Source organism: Hippoglossus stenolepis, chromosome 23, assembly GCF_022539355.2.
Source record: "Hippoglossus stenolepis isolate QCI-W04-F060 chromosome 23, HSTE1.2, whole genome shotgun sequence".
In the NCBI taxonomy this organism is placed as follows: domain Eukaryota; kingdom Metazoa; phylum Chordata; class Actinopteri; order Pleuronectiformes; family Pleuronectidae; genus Hippoglossus; species Hippoglossus stenolepis.
The window spans coordinates 14,331,830-14,353,304 of NC_061505.1; the positions used below are offsets into that span (position 1 = coordinate 14,331,830).

Here is a 21,475-nt window from a genome sequence, read left to right on the forward strand (position 1 = left end):
TTAATGTAATAATCCGTCAGTATAGGAGACAGGATAAGGATAATAACTGCATTAAAGAGATCAATATGTCTGACCACATCACACACACTCGGAGACAATATCGCTGTTTGCACACCTCAGCCCCTTTTCACACCACGTTTGTCGTTTTACAGAATTTTCTCTGTTTCTCCTCAAATCCTCCTCTCAGATAACAGATGTTTGGCTGGAACAGGAGATTACCACAGAGTGACAGGTCACTGCCTCCTCCTCCTTTACGATAAGAGCCGTCTGGACCCACATGCAAAGGTCACCGGCTTACACCAAGTAAAATATACGCTGCAACTTTCTCAGTTCTTAATGTTGATAGAGCGACATATGACAACTTTCAGGTAAATATGAAGGTGGAATTAGCTTTTATATTACTTTTTTTTTCATTTCACCAGATTCGCACAAGACCTACAAGACCACAAGTTCATTTTGAGTTGAACTTTACTCGTTTCAAATTTAACTTAACCCTGGGTCATACAGCTATACACGTATAACTAATTATCGTGAGTCTGTATACTTTCTATCACCGTTGACCATTTTAAAAGGACAATCATAAATTTTTGGATTTAATCCTCCTGGCTAAAATTTGCTTGAGATGATTAGCATGAGAGTAGAATTTAAAGTTATATGATGTCATTATATGATGTCCAAAACATGGGTTGACTGATAAGATCTCTGGGGCAGAAATAATACCTCCTGAACTTGTATTGGACCAGGGAGCACTGGAATGATAGGTGACATCTGAGAATGTGTCAACAAGTGGCTGCTCCTCTTCTCCATGGATATTGTTAACTATGCAGCTATAATAGCAACAAGGAGAGTGATCATCATGGAGTCACTAAGTCAGCAGTACACACACCCCCAGTCATTAAACTGAGGAAGTTGATGGAGGTGTACAGCTTGGACGTGGGAGGTGTTAGAAAGATCTAAGGCGGGAAACTACAACACAACCTGGACATATTGGCGTCCATGTACCCTCCAGGGTTATTTGTGTCCGCGTGTGTCTAGAACGTGTTGACTTTACTTTAACATCTCCAATCTGTTGATGTGATTTGAGACTTATTTGTGTTGCGGCACAATTGATGGATATGAAGAAACAAGCTCCAGGACAGGCAGAAATTAAATATTGTTGGCCCATTGACATATATTTTTATACTGTAGTAAAAGTAAGACATTAAGACTCAGCAGCAGACTAAATGAGGGATATGTTTCGCCTTGTATTCCCAGTAGAAGTACAGCAGCAGCATGCTGCTAAAGTCATTACATTGCTTTCAAATTAGACACAAGAGTCCACACGCTGCTGTGCAGAGACACTTTAGGAACAAAAATGTCACACTGGCCTTTAAAGGGAGAAGAGTGAGCAACATGTGACCCCATGACACATATTTACACACCAAGACACACACACTCTGATGAAGAGAAGAAACCCCAAACACCTTGAAAATTTGTCAGATTAACACGTACTGCAAAGTAGAAATACTTATTCAGAAGTTATACACTTCAGTTCAATGTAGTGCTGTTTTCTCTGAGAGCAGAAAAATGTATCACCTCCATGCGAAGGCAGCTACTGTGAAAAGAAACAAAATACGCTGCAGTTGAGCAGCTTGTTAGTGACAGCTACACAGAACCCTGTCATCGAGGCTGTGACCAAAATAAAAATAACTCAAGATTTAAAAGCGACACCTGACACTGTCTCCCAAGTGCATCAAGCTTCCAGCTGAAAAAAAGTCACTCAAACTGGTCTCATCTGTACAAATCTCCTAAAATACCCCAAGTAGAGCAAGTCAGGACCGTCCCAGTTGCCTGAAATTGTACTGTCTGCTCTGCACCTGCCAGTGTTGGTTCTTACCACCATCAGTGGAGGCTGCTCAGGATAATGCTCCACACAGTAGTATTCTGGGGCAGGATTCTGGTCCAGGTTGGATTGGCTCCCTGTCGTCCTCAGGCCCTTGTCCGAGCCGCACACCTTACACATGGCCGCGTTGCCCATGATGCAAGGTATTCAGGTCTATCCCATCAGAGCGTAAGGAATCTAAGTGAGCATTTAATGAGTCTGATAATCCACTTCCCCAACCCTCCCCCTCAAGACCTTCCACGCTACCATGCGGGGGGGTGACCCCCTGTGTCCCATCCAAACCTCACTCTTCCCTAAACCCTCAGCACAGCTCCATTCCCTGTTAGCCACTTGACTGGACTTGTGTCCTGTTACTACTGGCAGCACGGTGCTAGCACTTCCTCGTTGCTAATGCCAACTCCCTGACCATTGACTAACATCTCCCCCCACTCCACCACCCCCCATCCCAGCTATTTTTACACCCACTAGCCTAGCAATGCATGCAGGGAGAGAGGAGAGAGGGTGGGCGGCATAGGGGTGGCATGCCAAAACAGGAAGGGGGAGGGGCCATCGTGGACACTACAAGCATGGACTGATATGAGAACAATATGTACCAGCTCATATGCAAGGTCACAAATTAAACCTGTGCTCCGAAAGATTCCTTAAAGTGACACTTCAACTATTCACTGAAACCAAAGATTGAAATTAAAAACCTTGCGCAGACGTGAAGAAAGTCCCTTTGGGGCCTCTTCTAATGGCCAACATTTTGCACTTTTATGCTTAATGAAGACCCAGTGAAGAAAGATTTATTTAAATTATTTCCGAAGCAAATCATTGTGTATTTGAGTATCTTGCAGTTGTTGTTGTGTTTGAGTTTGTTGCAAAGATATTCATTATTCCTTGTTTGTTTCAAGATAGAGACGCACCGGGGCAAATCACATTGGTTATTACCAGCGTTTGAATTAGGCCCAGTTGTCATGGCGACGCTCCTGTTGGCACAAACCCACTTTTATAACTTTGCATCTGTTTTTCGGTCAACGATTTACCGTTTAAAGTCATCGATCCTAACGCTTGATGAAGACAGTATGATGTTGTTAAAAAGCGGGGGCAGTTGGAATGACTCCTTTCAGGTTACACATTCAACCAGTGTAACCTGCCTCCATGTGACCTTTTCCTAAATGTCTCCCCCCCACCACTGAAAACCAAGCCCTGGTTTTTGGTGCATGCTTGCTTAACACATGCTACAGAGCTGCAAGAACACTACGACTATACTTGTCACTATCTTTACTTCTTGGATATTGGCACAACAGAGGCTATAGAATACTTAAATCTACAAATATAACTAAAGCTGCAGGTTGCTATCATTTGATTTGACCCCTTCTGGTGACAGGTATATAACGCTATCAGCATACAAAGTTTTTCAAACTAATCCATCTCCCAAGGTGACTTTTCTTTTTGTGTTGTTATCACTTCACCTCATGTCATGGACTGTTTAATGGAAGCAGGCATTGTTCTTTGCTAATGCAGATCTGTGTCAGACTGTAGCCCAGAGCAGGGCTGTATTGATTCCGCTGGACTGAATGCAAATTAAAGTCACAGAGACCTTTTCACTGCAATTGATTGGCCCTCCGAATTAATGGAATGCTGAGTAGCACCAGCTTCCGACATCAGGTTCGCCATTTCTACCGTACATCTCAGTGTCTGTCTATCTGTTGATATTTGCTCAGCAAAAAGGATTGTGAGTTTCAATGCCTGTTGACATCAGGGAGGTTAATGTCCCCGTTCTCATTGCAGTCTGCTCTAGGTCAAAACTTACACAATGCTCTATGTAATGCTCAATGTTTTTCGAAAGAACTGAAAACCATGTTAAGTCATAGACAATCAAATACAGAAGAGAAGGATCCAATTTTTCTTGAATGACTTCTTGCGAATTAAAATACAAGCTGCAAATCAGTTGCATTTAGACAGATTTACACCAATAAATCCATCATTCACTTTTATTCACAGGTTTCTGGGGTAATTCAGGCAAAAGAGTAGTGCACATCAAAGCATTACATCAGAAGGCAAAAAATTGTAATATGATCAATCATAAAAAAAGATCTATAACAACACTTTAAACGGTTTACTTTTCCAAAGTAAGCCTGTTTTAAGTTTAATTGTACTTAAAAAATGTCTTTCTTGGAATCTGGTCAAGGAACAAAAAGGTTTTGCTTGTTAAATTAGTTTTCTCAGTCTTTACAGACAACGATGGGAGCGAACTTTAAATCAACCTGTCATCCTACCAGTGTTTAATAGTTTTCTATCTTTAGGTTGCGTAAGATGTTCTTAACTAACATTTAGCAGTGACGCTAGTTTAATTGCCAATCTTACAGACTGACACCTCTGAGCTGGACAATTGGTGGCAAATTTCATTTCATTTCCATCTAATAAAGGTCCACATAATTAGGAATGCTGTGGATTTGGAATTTTAAAGGAATTAAAGTATAATTCTGAAGGGAAGCAAGCAATTGGCTGATTAAACAGAATTTGCTGGTGAGGAAATTTCGTGTAAAATCACAGAATTAGGTCAAATCTAACATAATGGGATAATAGTCGAATAATAGAATCCACTTAAGGAGCACATATTCGGTGCATCTTTAGATAATTTAAACTGATGGTTAGAGTTTGAGTAAACTGAGCAAACAATCAAGGGCAATCTTAGAATACATGACCCAGGTTAGACAGATCCAGCACCAAACTGATACAATATAGTGGGTTAGGTTTTCTGCTGCAGATGTAAGCTGAGAAAAATGACCTGCTTCACCTATGAAAATATCAGGTCATCTGAACTGTGGTGGGGTTGCAAGTCTCATGTTTCATAGCAGGATCACATCCATGCACACACGCACGCACACGCACACACACACACACACACACACACACACACACACACACACACACACACACACACACACACACACACACACACACACACACACGGTCGGTGAGCTGTACTTTGGTTTCAAACAGGTAACATATCATTCTAAACATGTTGGGGGGTCTCCATATGTGACTTCAGCATGTTGCTAACAAGTGGCTAAATGAGAGTACCGAGGTTATCAGGAACAAAAATCCTCACACCGAACATGAAAACCCATCTACTCAGCAGTGTGCCTTTAAGGCCTTGTTGTGTTTAACTTGTGTTTGTCCCAGAGTGCGATAAATCAAATTACAAGTTGGAAGCTTACGGTGGTGACACGCATATCATAACCCTGTGTTTGTCACAGCTTAGTTCAGGCAGCCAATGAAACGTGTGCTTTCTTTTGAGGAAACCAGTGTGATGCTAACTTCTATGTTGGCCTACAGAAAATACTACATCATGCCTGCGGCCCTCCACTGCCCAAGGGACACAACTTGTGTTATGTCTCCTTTCAAGTTTTAATAGTTTAATAGTTTTAATAACAATAGTTGTTTTTACATTCTCAGTTCACTTTAGCTCCTTTTCTACCAAAACACACACAATGAGACGTGGCTTTCCACTGCTCTGTCACCTTATAGGCTAGTTTCATTAACCTTCTCCTGGGTGTAATTTACTTAACGTCTTGTCCAATCTCCTCACTAAAGAGCAGTCATCTGTCAACACACTTATCCAATTAGGGTAGCCAATAGATTAGGGCATGGCTGTGTATGTAAAGACGGAAAAAATGTCAGACCTGGCCCCGTCCAAGCAGACCACACAATTCCCCTAAAATGATCAAGCATAGAAGTCACTATACTTCGGTATCTGCAACGCCCACATAAAATCTCCGCCCTTACATCCGGTCCTACACAAACATGCCTCCCCCCCCGCTCTGCACTCCCTCTGTGGGGTAGTAATCCACCGGGCGGGGCAGGCGTTGACAACAAATGCTTTTAATCTTTGCTCGACCATATGGCTCGCTGGCTGCGGGAGGGAGGGGGTTGTTAGGTAAAGCCACTTGTTTATGTTCCTGCTGTTGGGGGCTGTGCAGACGAGGAGTGTATGAAAGGCTTTATTATAGAAGGGAAAGGGACATGTTTCAATTTTGGAGGTTGAGGGGGCTGTACTGGAGCAGCTACATTCCAGTGGGGGCAGTCAGTCATCCAGGCAAACACAAATCTGGGATTTAATATTCAACATACTCCATCAAGTACATTAATGCTACATGCAGGCATGAATCAGTATTAAACATATAAGACCATATCAGAGATTTGTCTATAAATAAGGAACAGATTCCACCATAACACCACTGCCATGGAAGAGGAAAACATGAATTATAGAAGTTGGAGGCTCGCCGTTGCTATGGAAACACAGATTTGGAAAAGGTTTATGCATGGATTTTTCTTTAGCTATAAAAAAAAAAAAGAGAGTTGCAGAAAATGGCATCTTCTGCTTCCAGGTGTGTCTTGATTCCTTATCATCTCTGGCGCTGTGAAACAGTTCAGAAACCTGGATGAGATAATGTCTATCAGGAGCACTCCCTGTAAAATATCCAGATTTCTCAAAACTGAGAGACTCCGAAACCCGGATCGTAACCAACCAATGTGCAAGTAAACACCCTTATGTTAACACGTATTTCTTTCATTAGGGAAAAACACAGGTCAAGAGGGACACCACATAATACGGCACTACACTAAGTTGTTGGTACTGGATAGAACTATGGGCCAGATGTTAGAGAATTAAGCAACAGTTGTCGTCCTGCAGCCTCTGTAAAGCCCGTGTGTCCAGTCAGAGATGATTGCTGGGGACTCCCTGCTGACAAACAACTGCACAGCTGCCCGTCTAGCACATAGGCCTATACCCACTGTACATACAGTATGTTGCACAGATAGGCACAGAGTTTAGAGTTACATTCCTCTCACGCATGACACAGATTCACGATGCAATAGAAATACCTAACTCTTTTACTTCTATCTATTCATATATGTAATAATATTATGCATACTGTATTTTTCATTAAACGTGTTCTCAGCCTGCTCTCAACTTCTTTTACTGTTAGGCTGTCTTAACTTTTTGGCCAATTCTTTTCTACTTTTGGTGTCCTAGTTTCTACAGATGCAACATTAAATGTCCACTGAGGACAGAAATACAATAATAATAATAATAATAATAATAATAATAGGTCGAAATTATTTTTAAAAACTATTTTTTTCCTTTTTTTGTTATGAATTTATTTGACAGTCAACAGATGAAAGATGACGTGCAACACAAGTCAATAACAAATGTTATGGTTAGTTTAAATTGAATCCATAAAATATATAAAAATAAAAATATCTATAAACTATAAACCTTAACCACAAATTTTGCATGTGTTTAAAAGAGGCTGGGGCAGTGTAAAAAAAATGCTATCAAGTTGCATGGTGGGAAATGTAGGATCTCATTTGCAGACTAAGCTGACTAACTGTCAGCTGTCACCTCTTTGACCTTTTTTACTCAATAAATGATTTACAAAACCTGCAGCTTAATGCTAGTGTAACACTAAATTGCTGGAGGTTTATAATATTTCTGATAAAAACATTTAAATCAATTTATTTGTAGCTCATTCAAGTAGATTGAAACGTGTGAAAAGCGTGAAGGTGAAATATACTGTTTCAAAGGAATTGCTGCATTGGAGGCTTTTGTCTTCGCTCACTTCAAGTGAGCAAATATTTGTCATGGAGCAAAGTATAGGGAAACAGAAATGAAGGACAAACTGTGAGTAATCTGAAAACACAAACACACACTAGGTAACAACGTTGGTGCCTGGCCTGGATCCAGTGGGGCAAATTAATCTCAGTGAGCCTCTACCCCAGCTCTGTTTAATTGCGTTGGTGTGACTACAACAATGTTTTAAACCCTACAACGTTAGCACGACATCCCAAAAAAACCACACACACGTAGTGAAGAAGCGAGTGTGTGGAGGGATGATGAACCTGCCTAAAATAGGCGGCCGAACACCCACAGAGCTGCATGAGAGATGAAAAGAAGAAGAGGAAGAAGGAACATCCACATATCGGAAGAATGATAAGGATGGAGATAAATGTGTTTAAACTCACACACGCACACACACAGTCTCCAGGTAGTAGCAGTAATATCACACCTCTTGGCACCACCTTGCTGAGTCAGGAGTTACAGGAGTTTGGTGCTTTCAGGCTCGACGCTAAATTCAAATTATCGCCTTTCACTCCCCCATAATTGCCTCACTCCATCTTTGCTGATTTCTACCCATCATGTCATTCTTTGCCATCAAATTTCCAGAAGTCTTTGGTCTCTATATAGTGTGTGTCTTTGCTGCAGTAAGCAATGATTACATTTACCTGGGAGGTTTTGTTGTCACCCATGTTTGTTGGTTTGTTTGCTCCAATAGTGGAGGGATGGGACATGACTCAGGGACAAACCCACTAAATTAAGGTCTGGATGAGATTACAGGGGGGATTCAAGTTTTTCTTTACAGTGAGACAGTGGATCAGAGACAACTTGTACAAATATGTAACTTGAAGAGACAGATCCACACCTCTATGGAGTTTTTAGCAGGACAGACACATTTAACAACTAGCTGGTAAACAAAACTCAGGAGTCGGTGGAGACCAAAACTAGAGTTAAAAGGAGAGTGTATTTTGGACATACATTAAATTAATGCAATGTTGCTCTGTGTTAGTTCATAGGGTAAATATGGGACTGTTTGCATGCTTGGCACCTCAACTTTAAGAGACACGTTACTAATTCATTGTAGTTGCAAATACTTTGTGTAGTATTTTCTGTTTATCTAAAAAAGTTCCAGGAGAAGTCCATTAACCTAAAGTAGCTTAATATTGGCTTCTGTGAAAAGATGTTGAGTCTTTTCCCATGAGTTCTCTCTTGGACTAAGCTCCTTTGGGTGATCTTTCCCCCTTGCATAACTAAGCCACACAATCATCCGCCATACTGCACTAGACGTCCAACTTTGGACCATACCAGTGTGGAAACAGTCTCTAATGCATGTCGAGCATTTTATTTACAAATCATGCAAAAACGGAATCCTTTCACAAAGGATCTGTCGAGATTACTTATGCTGATGGATGATTAAAAGTGTGTTCACAAATGCATCACCTTCATGAGTAATGCAACAACCAGCTCTCCTCTCTACATCTATGACTAACGCTAATACGGTGCTATTAACCACTCTGTCTCCGCACTTCCAGGGTGGATCCTGCTGCTCTACTCCCTGTAGTGGATTCTCCCTCGCTCGGTTGCCATGACGATAGGATTGGTATCCCTCCTGAGCTGCAGTATCCCATAGTGCCACAGCAACCAGATTATGAACGCTCTAATCCAGGATTTTGCCAATCCCAGTTCAGCATCAAACAGTGGTGCATGGTCAACATCCAAGTACCATCAGCGGGTGGTGTGTGTGTGTGTGTGTGTGTGTGTGTGTGTGTGTGTGTGTGTGTGTGTGTGTGTGTGTGTGGGTGGGTGGATTTTGAGGTGAGGGCATCATGGAGCCACAGCGAGAATAATTTTCAGTTTAGAATAAGACAAGTAATTTATTGCCAAATGTTTTTTTGGCTGCACCGTACCATGAGTAGACCTCTATAGGTCGTTCACATAAATTATTAATTTTATCTCTGCTATACAAATAAACATATCATTTATATCTATGACTAAGTGTACTTCCAGAATATCTGACAACAAGGAACACGTCGCAGGAATAGAATATGAACTTTTATCCAAAAAGGTAACCATAGTGGAATGACTGAAATACAGTAACACACTGTGAAGACGATGATGTACAGACATTCATACAACATAATCCAGCACATCAGAAGAGAGAAGGTGAAAGGGGGGGTGGAGGCAGAGATTAAGATCTCCGCCACAAACATTTCCACCTAAATTGCATCAGCTGAGCATCCAGCTGTGGCCTGAGATTAGATGTAAAAACAAACAGGGAGATGGCTTTGCCAGCAGGGCAGCTAAATAATGTAATGCTCCGGGGCTTGCACTGAGGCTTGGTGGCAAAAGGAAAGCCTGCTTTTTGACCAAAATGTTTATACCAGTGATAATATAATGACACTAGCAGTATGCGATACATTGGCTTTCCATCATGCAGGCTTTGTAAGAAAAGTTCAAATGAGTAAAGCTTTAAAAGAAAAGAGAAGAGAGGAAGTGGCACTTATGAGTGTTGTAGAAGTTAAAATCTGTGGTGTAGAGCTCAGTGCTTTGAGTTTGTGTCCAAATCCACTTTAGCTAGTTCAAAGGCTTGTCACACCTTGCTATGGAAGCAGTGCATGTCTACAGTTTTGAAGTTGGAAGCTCCTTTATGTCAGACAAACCACACTGATCTAATAATTCAGCAGCGTTTTCAGTTCGCACTGAAGCTGCGGAGGTGGGCAGTTGTCAAAACTGAGGTGTGTTGGAATTTGGAGATGTGGCCGCTGATTCAGGCGTCTGCAACATGGTTTATCAGAAGGTTTTGAAATTGAATACGTTCCATCATATGATGCAGTTTGCTACTGTGAGTTAATGGTCCCAAACACAGCTCATCGACCTATAGAATGTACAGAAAGTAGGACAAGCTTTTCTTTCCGACCTTGATGCTGTTAACAAGGTTTTGATATGTGCTGTTGTAAAATGGTTCCCACTTTTAGACGCTCAGTTTCCTCTGACACAATATGTCAGTACAGAGTCCCATCCAGCGCCCCAGGCGATGGGAAGTGACTAATAACAGTAATACCAAAAAGGACAACATTTGCATGAAATGCTTGTGGCTGGCAGAGTTTTCGATGTGCATGTTCCTCTCAGGCGATGCTGCCCACATACCTGAAAGAGCTAAAAAAGGTGTGTAGAGACAGAGTACCCACTTGGACAATCACAGCTGTTCCTATGAGTCACACACACACACAGAGTCAGTCACTCTTATGTGCAGTATGATTCTGCACCTGGTTTTAACTGAGTGATTAAAATGTCTTTGGAGTGAATATTGTCTACAGACACTCTTATATTTCAGTTTGCATCACATACTGTGTATTTGGCAGACACAGCTCAGAATGATGCTCCTGCTGAGCTCCATGTGCTCACAACCCAACAACTAATGAAAGGTTAAGACTGAAATGCACTGTGTCAAACGGCTACGGCCACCAAAACAACCCTGACAGAAGTGGCAGATGGATTGCGACTGCATCTGAGCCCTGCAGGGGATTATTAATAACAGACCATCAGTCTGTTATTTTTCAAAGATAGAGAGAAAAACAAAAAGAAAGAGCCAGAGAAGAGAAAGACCGCAGGGACGATTAAGAGAACAATTATGTAAACGTTCAATTCATTTCAATTCAGTCCTGGTAGGAACTTTGTGACAACTCCTCTGGGTGAGTCGATCAAATAATTAAGTATGAAATGTGAGAGCCAAACAAGTTTGCAAGATACATTTTCAGTTCAACAGCTGGCAGTGTAGTCAAGGCAACTGCCTCTGGGTGAGAAGTCCTCTGCAGTCATTTATACTGTCTTTTCAAATACAAAGAGAAGCAGAAATACAGGACTGCAGATGGTGGAACACCTGCTTCATTGTACTGCACATAAACACAAATGTGCTTTTTTTGTTTTCTACAGTAACAGCCCACCTCTTAACCAGGATACACAGAAAACTAGGTATATATCCTGTATCTTGGGGTATCTCTGGGTCAACTTCACATGTAAGGGGAGGATGGAAGGTCCATAGATAGGTGGATCAGATCAGCTGATACCTAATACCACCTTAAGGATGGCAACATGTTGAATTTGTCTTTCTTTCCAAAGCTTGTCCTGACTCAGTTGCTTTAAAGACTTCATCGTCGAGCGTCCTGAGTCTACTACGAGTAGCAAAATCCAAAATGGTCTCTGTTTACTTTACTTTACTTGTTTTCATTTTACAGTAAAATCATTGGAAAGCTAATGTCATGACATTCTGAAAGAGACACTGGGGTCCCATTTGCTTTGGTCACTTTCAGGACGGATAAAAGGTGAGTGTGCATTTCACTCTAATGCAGATGTAGACAGAGCAGGAAGAGAGAGGACAGGAGGAGACAGGAAGAAAGAGGAAGGGCATATGGAAGGAAGGGAGGTCTGTCAGAGAACATGTCTGAGAGAAGGAGAGAACAATCCAGGAGAGTCGACGACGGTGAAGGGTTGACTTCTCGCAGCCTCTCTGATTGTATTATACCTGCAAGGGAGATGGGTGCACTTGTCAGGATTGCACTGCAGTGCCTGAGCAAGTACATGGGAGGACAAAGCAGAGAGAGAGAGAGAGAGAGAGAGACAGACAGAAAGCAAACGATCTCAAGGAGAGCCCTAATTCCTCGTTGGAATGCATGAATCAGAGTCTGTTAGATAACAAGAAGCTTGTGAGGTGAGTTGTAATAAAAGGAGACAGACAGGGTTTGGGCGAGATTACGGGGTTACAGAGATCAAACCCTCATGTAAAAAGGTAGCACACCTCTGCAGGGACACAACTTTAAAAAGTATCAGCTGTTTCAAGCTGTCCCGTGATCGTACAGGTTGGCCTCTGCACAAAAGCACAGACTGAGACAGGAACTACTCCTGTGAGACCTTTTCTCCGACGACTAATATGGACGAGCTACCCTTTACATCTTTTGAACTCTATAGAGTGGAGAGAGACTACGTGTGTCCACATGTTACAAATGCATTGTAAACACGCTTTGAGGACAAAGTGCTTTGGCTCAAAGAAACAAACAATCTACGGGGAAAACTACATTGCTAAATAGTGATTTGTAACACGCTAAAAATGAAAATTGATTCCAATTTGAATTGTAACACAGTGAGCTTGACTTTAGCCATAGCATCTACCCCCAAATCACACTAAACTAAAGTTAGCAAGGTTAAGAGTAACCAATAGTGTTAGCATTGTAACAAACCAGCAGGCTAATTTAACTGAATCAACTGAATATCCAGCAAATTATGGGCAGGAATTAACCACAGCTGCTTTCTCCGGAGGGGCTTTATGTGTAAATTCAGCAGGACATCCTCCGCAGGATTCACCACTAGCGAGTGGGGGTGTGACAGAAGCAAGAATAAAGAAAACAAAAAGAAAACACGCAGAAGACACTGACGAAAGACATCAGGAGAGCTTTTAGTGATAAGAGCCGATGCAAATGTGCTACGTGCCGGCTGCACCACTCCTCGCCCGACTGCTCCAGATAGTTCTGCGTTCTTGTGTTTGTGTCTGAGCGGAGAATCTCCTGCTGCGCTAAGCACGTGTGAAAGACAAACTCCAGAGAAAGTCTAGACCCAATTGCTCTGGAGGTCTGAAAATGGCTCAACTGTTTGCGACACACGTTTTCATCTCGGTAGGAAATAATGTGTGTTTAGTATATTGTGCAATATCCTTTATATGATTCCATATTTATATACAGTAGAAGAAACACATTAACTGTATTCATCAGTACATACTTACACAGACGTGTGCCATTTCAATTATCTCTCTCAGGACACCATTTTACGCTGAGAAAGGTGGATTCCTGCACATAACATGAATGGTATTTCAACTGAGTGCCTATTAACTCACTTGTGTTTAATGCCACCACTCATTGAGTGACTGGTAAAATATGCATGCACATGCTGAGATGTGTAGTGAACTTGATGAGAGAGTTTGTTATGAATTCCCGTGTTGTCCTCACTCAGATGCTGCTGTGATTCCTCTATGGAATGAGCAAGTTGTCCATGTTTGCATGAAACCTGACAAGTTTTATTTATTCATGTAAGTATAGTTCTGTTATGCCATGCTACCATGCTTGCAATAGTGTTTACTCTTTCATAAGGCTTTCCCCAGTACCCTGAAAACGATTCCGTACATATAAGTGACTTTTAAAAGTGACTGTATATCCCATGGGACCACTGAAATTTTTCTTTTGGCGGGGTATTCTAAACACAGTCAATACATCTGTCAACAGAAGAAGTAGTGGTATTCTGTCTATTTCTGACACTAGTTCTGAATTTAAAAAAACAATTAAATAATTTAAATATAACAGATTCATCACCAATCTGCTGCTTTGTTCTTCGCTTTTCTAACAGATAAATTGTTCCTGTCTCTTCTACTTTGTCTTTTTTTGGAGCAAATGAATGAAGCGCAACACTTCCTGCAAGTGTGCTGAAATAAAGGAGTGCCAGGAACAGGAGGGATTAAGCGACTCATTAAGGGGTGAGCTTAACTCCAATAAAAAAAAAAAGGAAAAGTCAGAGCTGCAGAGTAATGAGGATATTGTTGTACTTATATTGCTATGGAAAATGTACATCCCAGTAATTTTATCGACAGGTAAACATCGTAGTGTTGAGAAACAATATCTGTGAGACATTAGAAGGGGTGAAAGCTGGAAAACATTTACTTAACTATGATAAATTCTACTATAAAACAGGGGCGATGAGCGATAAAGACACAACATTACCATAAGCCTGATTCAATACATTTCTATTGAGGCAACAGAGGTTCTGCAGTTGATTCAGCCTTGCTCATAAAACAACCGTGCGACCACACATCACTGTGCAGCAGCACTGAAGTGAAAATCCTCCTCTACTGCAGATGAAGGAGTTAAAGTCTGGGCTTTGGGTCACCAGATGATCCCCTCCGCATGTAATGGACGTCTGTTGCATTCAAAGTGACGCACCATGTTTAGGATGCATTTCCCCTTGCTCTGTTATATAATTGGTGATGCTTGCACAATTGTGAATCCATGCTGACGCATTTCACAGCAAAATCCAATATTACATCCAGGAGGAGTTGCAGCGTTTCATGTCAACATGCTTTCAGACATGCACTGTCCAGGCCAGGCCCTCTGGTACCCACTAAGTACTGTTTACACAGGGTTAATTGTTTTCCAGCGGGAGCTGCGATTTGACAGCAATGTCTCTGATGTTAATGTCTCCCCATCGGGCACTTGGTGGACAATCTACCAAATTGAATCTATTAATCACTTTTAGGTGTGTGTGTGTGTGTGTGTGTGTTGAGACTCGGGTGCACCAATAATCCCATGTGATAATCTGCCTCGCAGTTTGGTCAATAATGACAACAGTGAGAGATGAAGGGGACAGAGAAAACACAGCAGTTCCTCGTCCTCAGGGACACAAAGGTCACGACTGGGCCTTTGCTTCCAAAGATGCTATTTTGAGGCCGACCGACGGTTCTGTATCAGAACGTTACCGTGACTCGGGGGAACAGAGGAAGAGTGAAAGGTCAGCTTGACACATAAGATGCAACATTACACACCTCAATTTAAATAATGATCCCAGTTGATGACATTCTCTCTTTGCCTTTTGTACACTACTCACATGAATCAAGCTGGAACTCAGTCTCCTTCAAATTATTTTTCCTTTTAATATCACCAGTTGCAATGTGACATTCCAATCCATTTACTCCATACAGACACTTAAATGCCCCAGTCAGAGTTTCTTGTGTCACCCTCCATTTCTCTTTCAAAATATCCTGGAGAATACTCAATCAAGCTGACACGCCTCCTTAATTAATCTAAAAGGACGTCTTTTATTTCTGCTTCACACCATGGCCACTGAGACGTCTGGATTCTGATTGGCAGAATAACAATTGGTAACCGGATAGTTTAACCAACACCCTTTGACACACTGTAACTGTTTGGTTTGCCTTAAACCAACTGTTTAATTCTGGGATATTAATTTACAACTGCAAACAACCATTTTACTACCCAACTCCCGACTCTCAACCCAAATGGTTAAGTATCATGTTTATCTGTAGTTTTTCTTTAAATATCACAAGTTTCCCCATTTGCTCCAATTTGACGTCTCCAATCAAACTGTCATGTCATTGTCATTGATTAGTCATCCTGTTGTTTTTTGCTTTACTCACATCAGGATGAATCATGATCAGTGAGACATAATGTTCCTTCCAGTGCAATTCAAATTCTGTGTGTATCCAGTGTCGACAACAGTATGAACAGTAACCCTGACCCTCCATAAAAAGGACTTGTTGGAGTAAACCCTTTATAATAAAATCACTGACCACAAAGACAGCATATCTCAGCAGTACACATCAATGGAGCCTCAGCCGGAGCCTTTTGTGTGTGATGAGAGAATGCAGACACTGTCCATGAGCAAACACTGTGAACACACACCGCAAAGCCTTGCAGTACGCCAGGGAGCGATCTGCGTAGTTACGTCTGCAGGGAGACAGCCGGAGTAATTTCACTGTACACAGAGTGTGTTGGTGTGATGCTGCCCACCCAGGTACGGCTGGAGGCGTGAGACAGCCACAGCGATTAAGACTGCTTGATGATTTGTGCTTGTGTCTTCATATTGCTGTGGTGGGTACATGATGACAGACAGAGGAGTAGAATGAAGGATGGGTGGATCAAGCAGGGACAGCGGCAGGGATCACGCAGAGTGCAACCACGATGGCTGTTGGAATCCTAGCTTACTGTGATTGGTTCTTCATGTAGTTTTGTGGGTGACAATGGACTGATGACACTGACATGGATCTTTGGTTCGATGCAATAGAGCATTTAATACTTTGATGGTGCCACTGAAAATGGTGATGAGGGTGGAGGTAATGAAGTCATGGGTGGATGATTCCTGTCCTCTAAACTCTTCCGCAGTCCTTGATAACAGATTGACCAAGTCGTCTTCAGTCAGTAAAGGTCATGCGACACTTAGATGATGATGGTGTGAAGGGATGACTGGAAGTGGGATGAAGTGACCATGGCACTTAAAAAAACACTGATTGGTCACATAAAGGGATGAAGAGGTGCATGATTTCCATTGAGTCTGCCCGGTACCTTGCGCTTGCGTTCAGCCCGTTCCCGGGAACGCCTCCTCCTCTCTTTGGCTTTCTCCAGAGCCTTCAGGTCCGGAGGTTGGTCCATCTCGGACCTGGCCTTTTTAATGTGAGCTGCGGCGTGAGCCATGGCTGCCCTCTCACCGTTCCCACACGAAGAAAACTAAAAGATTTCAGATCACTTTCAGAAGTCCTGTCAGGAAGCTTGCCTCACTGGCGAAGAAGCCAGTCATCCAAGAAAATAAGCCCACCACCTCACCAGGTAACTCTCCGTTTAAGCCCAAGGGCAAATTGTCACTAGATGATGAATATGGCGAGAGGATAGAGGTAGTTCTGGTGTCCTCTAGTCGTCTAACCCACCCGCTCTCTTCACCCATGCAGAGAGTGTGAGTGTCTGTTGCAAGCCTCCCACCCTGCTGCCTGGATAACTGCATCTGAGACAGGGATAGAAAAAGGCGAGGGGTGGGCCGGTGCATGCCACCAAGAGGTAAGCTAGAAGACCAATGGAGAGGCAGAGATGCCAGAAAGAGGCAGGGAGATAGGAAAAGAGCTCCACCCCTCCCTTTACCGCTCTGGCTGCGGAGGGAGCGGCAGATGCTCTGGGAACCTGGGAACCCTCTGATCTGGACTCTCCATGTACATGACGTCCCCCGCTCATCAGGCATCGAAAGGGGTGGCAGGGGAAGTGGGGGAGTGGGGATTATAGAAACCGATTTGAGGGAGGAGTTAACGGAGAAAATATGTGGGAGGGGACGCCGGACACGGAAGCATCAGTCTGTGTCCTTTTGGAAAAAAAGAGCAAGGAAGGTACCACCTCTACTGAATCCAGAGGGGGATACTAACTTTGACTGTAGTATCCTCACACCTCCCCCTATTACCAAGACTGACATGGTACAGTCTGCCTCTGTGATTGGGAGATTTCAAGGCAAACACACACATAAATTCACACCTAAAAACACACAAATCTGTTTGTTTTCTTTACACCTTTTTAACTTGTAGTCATAAAAATGGTAAAACTGCGTACACTGGAAATGTGTGGGAGGGTTGCCTCATTATATTTTTGTAGCCAACTGCAGCAGCAAACACATGACACCTCCACACCCTAACCATCTCTTTTGTACAGTACGATCGAGCATTTGTACATCAGCTATACAATATCTGGATTCCATTGCACAGGAAGTACGCGGCAGCTACAGCATGGCCTGTAACCAAATGTACCACAGCCTCCTACAGATCATATCCTGTTATGATGAGGAAGAGACAGAAGCAATGAGTGGGACCGAGAGCTCACTAGGGACAAAAACACAGCCCACAGTGGAAGTGATTGGACTGTGCAGCGTTTCACACAACCCCTGTCCATGGTGCTGAAATCACAACGCAGCACATGTGTTGTAAAGAGCCACTGAAGGGCAGCAAAGGTACAAAGCTGTCCAGTACTATCAGCCAGTGTATATAAATATATAAAGAGGTGAATATTCTTTGTTAGAAAGCACTATGGAGACGTGCAGTTTTAATTTATTCGGTGGCATTATTAGCACCAATATCTCGGTTCAGAACGTCTTTAAGAAAGCCAGCTCACATTACATAAGAACACCTTTATATGCACCAAATAGTGACTTTTCATCTACAATACCCAGGTCCCAGCTTAACACTCTATGAACACATCGACTGCATCTTTTCTAAAGGCCTCACCCATGTTGCTTTTTGATACCATGGCACCACCCGATGGCTGGACCCAGCACTACAACTGAGAAAAGTTGAGTAGTGAGAGTGTTCAGCCCTCAAAGTGTCCACAAACAAGCTCCCAGCCGATTAGGTGATGCAAAAACGAGAGAATATAGAAAAATGACAGCTCCTTTTACAATTCGGGGAGGATAAAATGAGTTCTCAGCATTTCAAACAGGCTCAACATATGATCAGGTGACACAGACTATGATTTTCCTTTTGATGCCTTTAGAAGTGGAACTTATTTTGAGATTTTTTCATGGATCCCTTTGGTTATGTTCATGTCTCTGCTTTTTCTTCCCCAAGGAAGACAAAAACGTTTAAAAGAGAATTGGAAAGGTTGAAAAACTATATTTCAATATGTGGACTACCTCTCCTCGACATTACTTTATTACCACAAAGTATTTTTAATAAATAATAAGACTAGGCTTATCAATACAACTATTTCAAATGTCCTGGGGCCATATGACACAGATAAGATAAATCTTTGTCACTGGAAATCACGCAAGATTTCCTTCCTTCCTCTTGAGAAGTACTAACTTAGGGTATCAAGAGATTATTTAAAAATATAAAAAACATCAATTTCAGAACTCTTAAGGGTTCTATACAATTATCTGTGCACTTTTATAAACTTGGTCCTTATACAAGAAGGCTTCTGTTATATTTATAATATATTTTCTTATATATTGAATGTATACAAAGCTCTATTTGTCTCAGTTGAAAGCAAAGAGTCACAAGCAAATCTTCTGTTCAAGTAGTAGTTGTGTGTTTTGTGCTTTGTCCTGGTTTAATCTACAGTAGAAGTACTAGAGAAGGGGTGGCTGTGGTAAGTCTGCCTGGTTACTAATCTCGTCCAGATCTTCACTAACAGAGAGGGACTGTATTATATCAGTAATCTGCTGAGGGTCTCAGAGATTAGACAACCTCCAGCTGCTCCTGCCGTCCCTGCAATCCTCAATAATGGGCCTTTACAACCTGCACAAAATGCAAACCTCTCTTCTTCATCAGCCTGATGACCCTGACAGAGCCGTGACCTCTGAGCCTCGTGAGCTCAGGAGTAGTTAGGTCAGGTAATTGGTTCAGAGAAGGCGGCTGCAGTGAGGTTGATAGCCAAGACTATCAGGGGAGACAATGTGGCATTGTGTTATCAGGTCAAAGAGATCGGAGCAATTACACACACTGCAGACTTTGAACTACACAACTTAACATTTTAGACTGTAGAGTGTGAGAAACACATTGACAGGTAGGTGTGTATGATGAAGACTGTAATGGATTAACAACCAAACAGGAGCCATCTGGCTGCAAGAACCATGCAGACCCCAAATACAGACACACACACACACACAGGTTAGACCACTCAGCTGAAGATGTGCTTATCCGAGCAGATACGACATGAGGGAGCAGGAGCGTCCTGCAGCCTGAAGGAACAGCTCGACTGTAGCCACAGCACAACAAGGCTTTGATTTCAGAGTCAATCCACGTCCATGTCAACTTACCTAGAAGAAAAAACACAGAGAGGACTGGGTTAGTATCAGTTGAATAGTTGAATCACAGAAATAACGGCAAGCCAAGTGTTATTTCTGATGCGATCATGAAAAAGGTGTGTTACTGGGGAAACGATCACAACTGGAGCACAGCTAACACACCAACTATTTCAGGGTTTAATAAATAATTAAATTCTGAAACCACCACGCACAATCAACAAACCACAAAACCTTAAGATCTACGCCAGTACGCCCTAAAGACAGGAAACCCCCTGACATTGGTTTATGACTTAATAGTGACATCAAATGTGACAGCTAAGGGGAGGTAGTTTGAAGTTAGTGAGACAAGAGCGGCAGACGACATCAGAACCTGTAGGAGTCAGTGAACGACCGGTTGCCACTTCGCCGTGTACAAAACTGCCTGCTGTCACATGAGCCAAATTTCTCAGGTCATGTGACGACTAAACAATCTCCATGACAACAGAGTGACTCCGTTTGTTCGTTAATGGCTTTGAGATGTGATTTCAGGGCTTATTTCTACGATGGAGTGTTGCGATGGAGCCATGTTGAAGAAAAACATTCTGAGATTTCGAGAATAAAGTCGAAGTAGTACAAGAACAAAGTTGTAATTGAGAAGAAACTCATAATATTACAAGAATAAAGTTGTAATTTTTCAAAAATAAAGGTGGAATATTATGAGATAAATATGTAATTGAGAAGAAGAAAGTCCTAATAATAAAATAATAAATATATAATTGAGAAGAAATCTGTAATATAATGATAATAAAATTGTAATATTATGAGAAAAAACTTCTGAATTCTGCGAGAATAAAGTGAAATCTATTTTAATTCAACGTGACCCTAATACTCGCATATTTCCCTCCATGACCAGAAAAATAATCAGCTTGAACAATTACATTACAATCAATTCACTTGTGATATTTATCTCCATGTTCTGTTAAAACATAAACAACGGTGATTTTCTGCCTCAGTCCTGCATCAGTGTTCCAAAGATACAATGGAGCTTGTTGACGTGTTAAGATGTTTACTCATCTTCACACCTTAGAGGAAGTCATGTACCAGACAGTGAGGCACCACATGCCACACAAACATCCCTCCAAGCTCCCATAGGTGCTTGCTTTCCACGACATGGTATTTTTTAGGGGAGGGTGTCCCTCGAGTGCAGGGCAGACAAAGAGGCACTTCTAACCGGGCCACGCCTTAGTCTCGCCGACCTTAACACCACACCATTAACAACATGCTCACCATCACAGAGCTGAGTCTGTCTCTGTCAAAATCTGCATTTTAAAGTGATGGCAAACATATGTGACGGAGTGTTATCTGTTCTGATCTGTGGGATGTAATTGTTCCTCAAAACCATTTAGGCACAATCCCTCACTTCATGCTAGCACCAGGGAATCCAAAGCAGTGGGGGTTGGAGACAGTGTGTGTGTGTGTGTGTCTATATATTTTGTATGCAGTGGCCCTGGGGGAGGGTCTTTAATTTATTACCTCTGCCAAAACAGCCAAATGTCTGTGCTGCTGCTCAGATTGAGCTGTAACGTGTGTCAGAGTGCCGCTACAGTATGGTTAACACAGATAATGTTAGCACACAACAATGGAGCAGTTTAGCTCTTTACCAGCTCAAGCTTCTCTCAGTGGTC

At 42.2% G+C, this 21,475-nt stretch overlaps 1 protein-coding gene and 1 long non-coding RNA gene across 2 annotated transcripts in view; one reads left to right on the forward strand and one right to left on the reverse strand.

The window, feature by feature from the left end:
* The window catches only part of ank2b (ankyrin 2b, neuronal), a 76,436-nt gene extending 74,137 nt beyond the window's left edge, over nt 1-2,299 (reverse strand). Inside the window, exon 1 of the mRNA XM_047338993.1 lies at nt 1,877-2,299. Within this exon, the coding sequence (XP_047194949.1) occupies nt 1,877-2,017 (141 nt within the window). The 5' untranslated portion in view covers nt 2,018-2,299. The remainder of the gene's footprint in view (nt 1-1,876) is intronic.
* LOC124851383 overlaps nt 1-21,475 on the forward strand; it is a 214,563-nt gene that overhangs the window by 79,406 nt on the left and 113,682 nt on the right. The gene's annotated exons all lie outside the window — the stretch shown is intronic.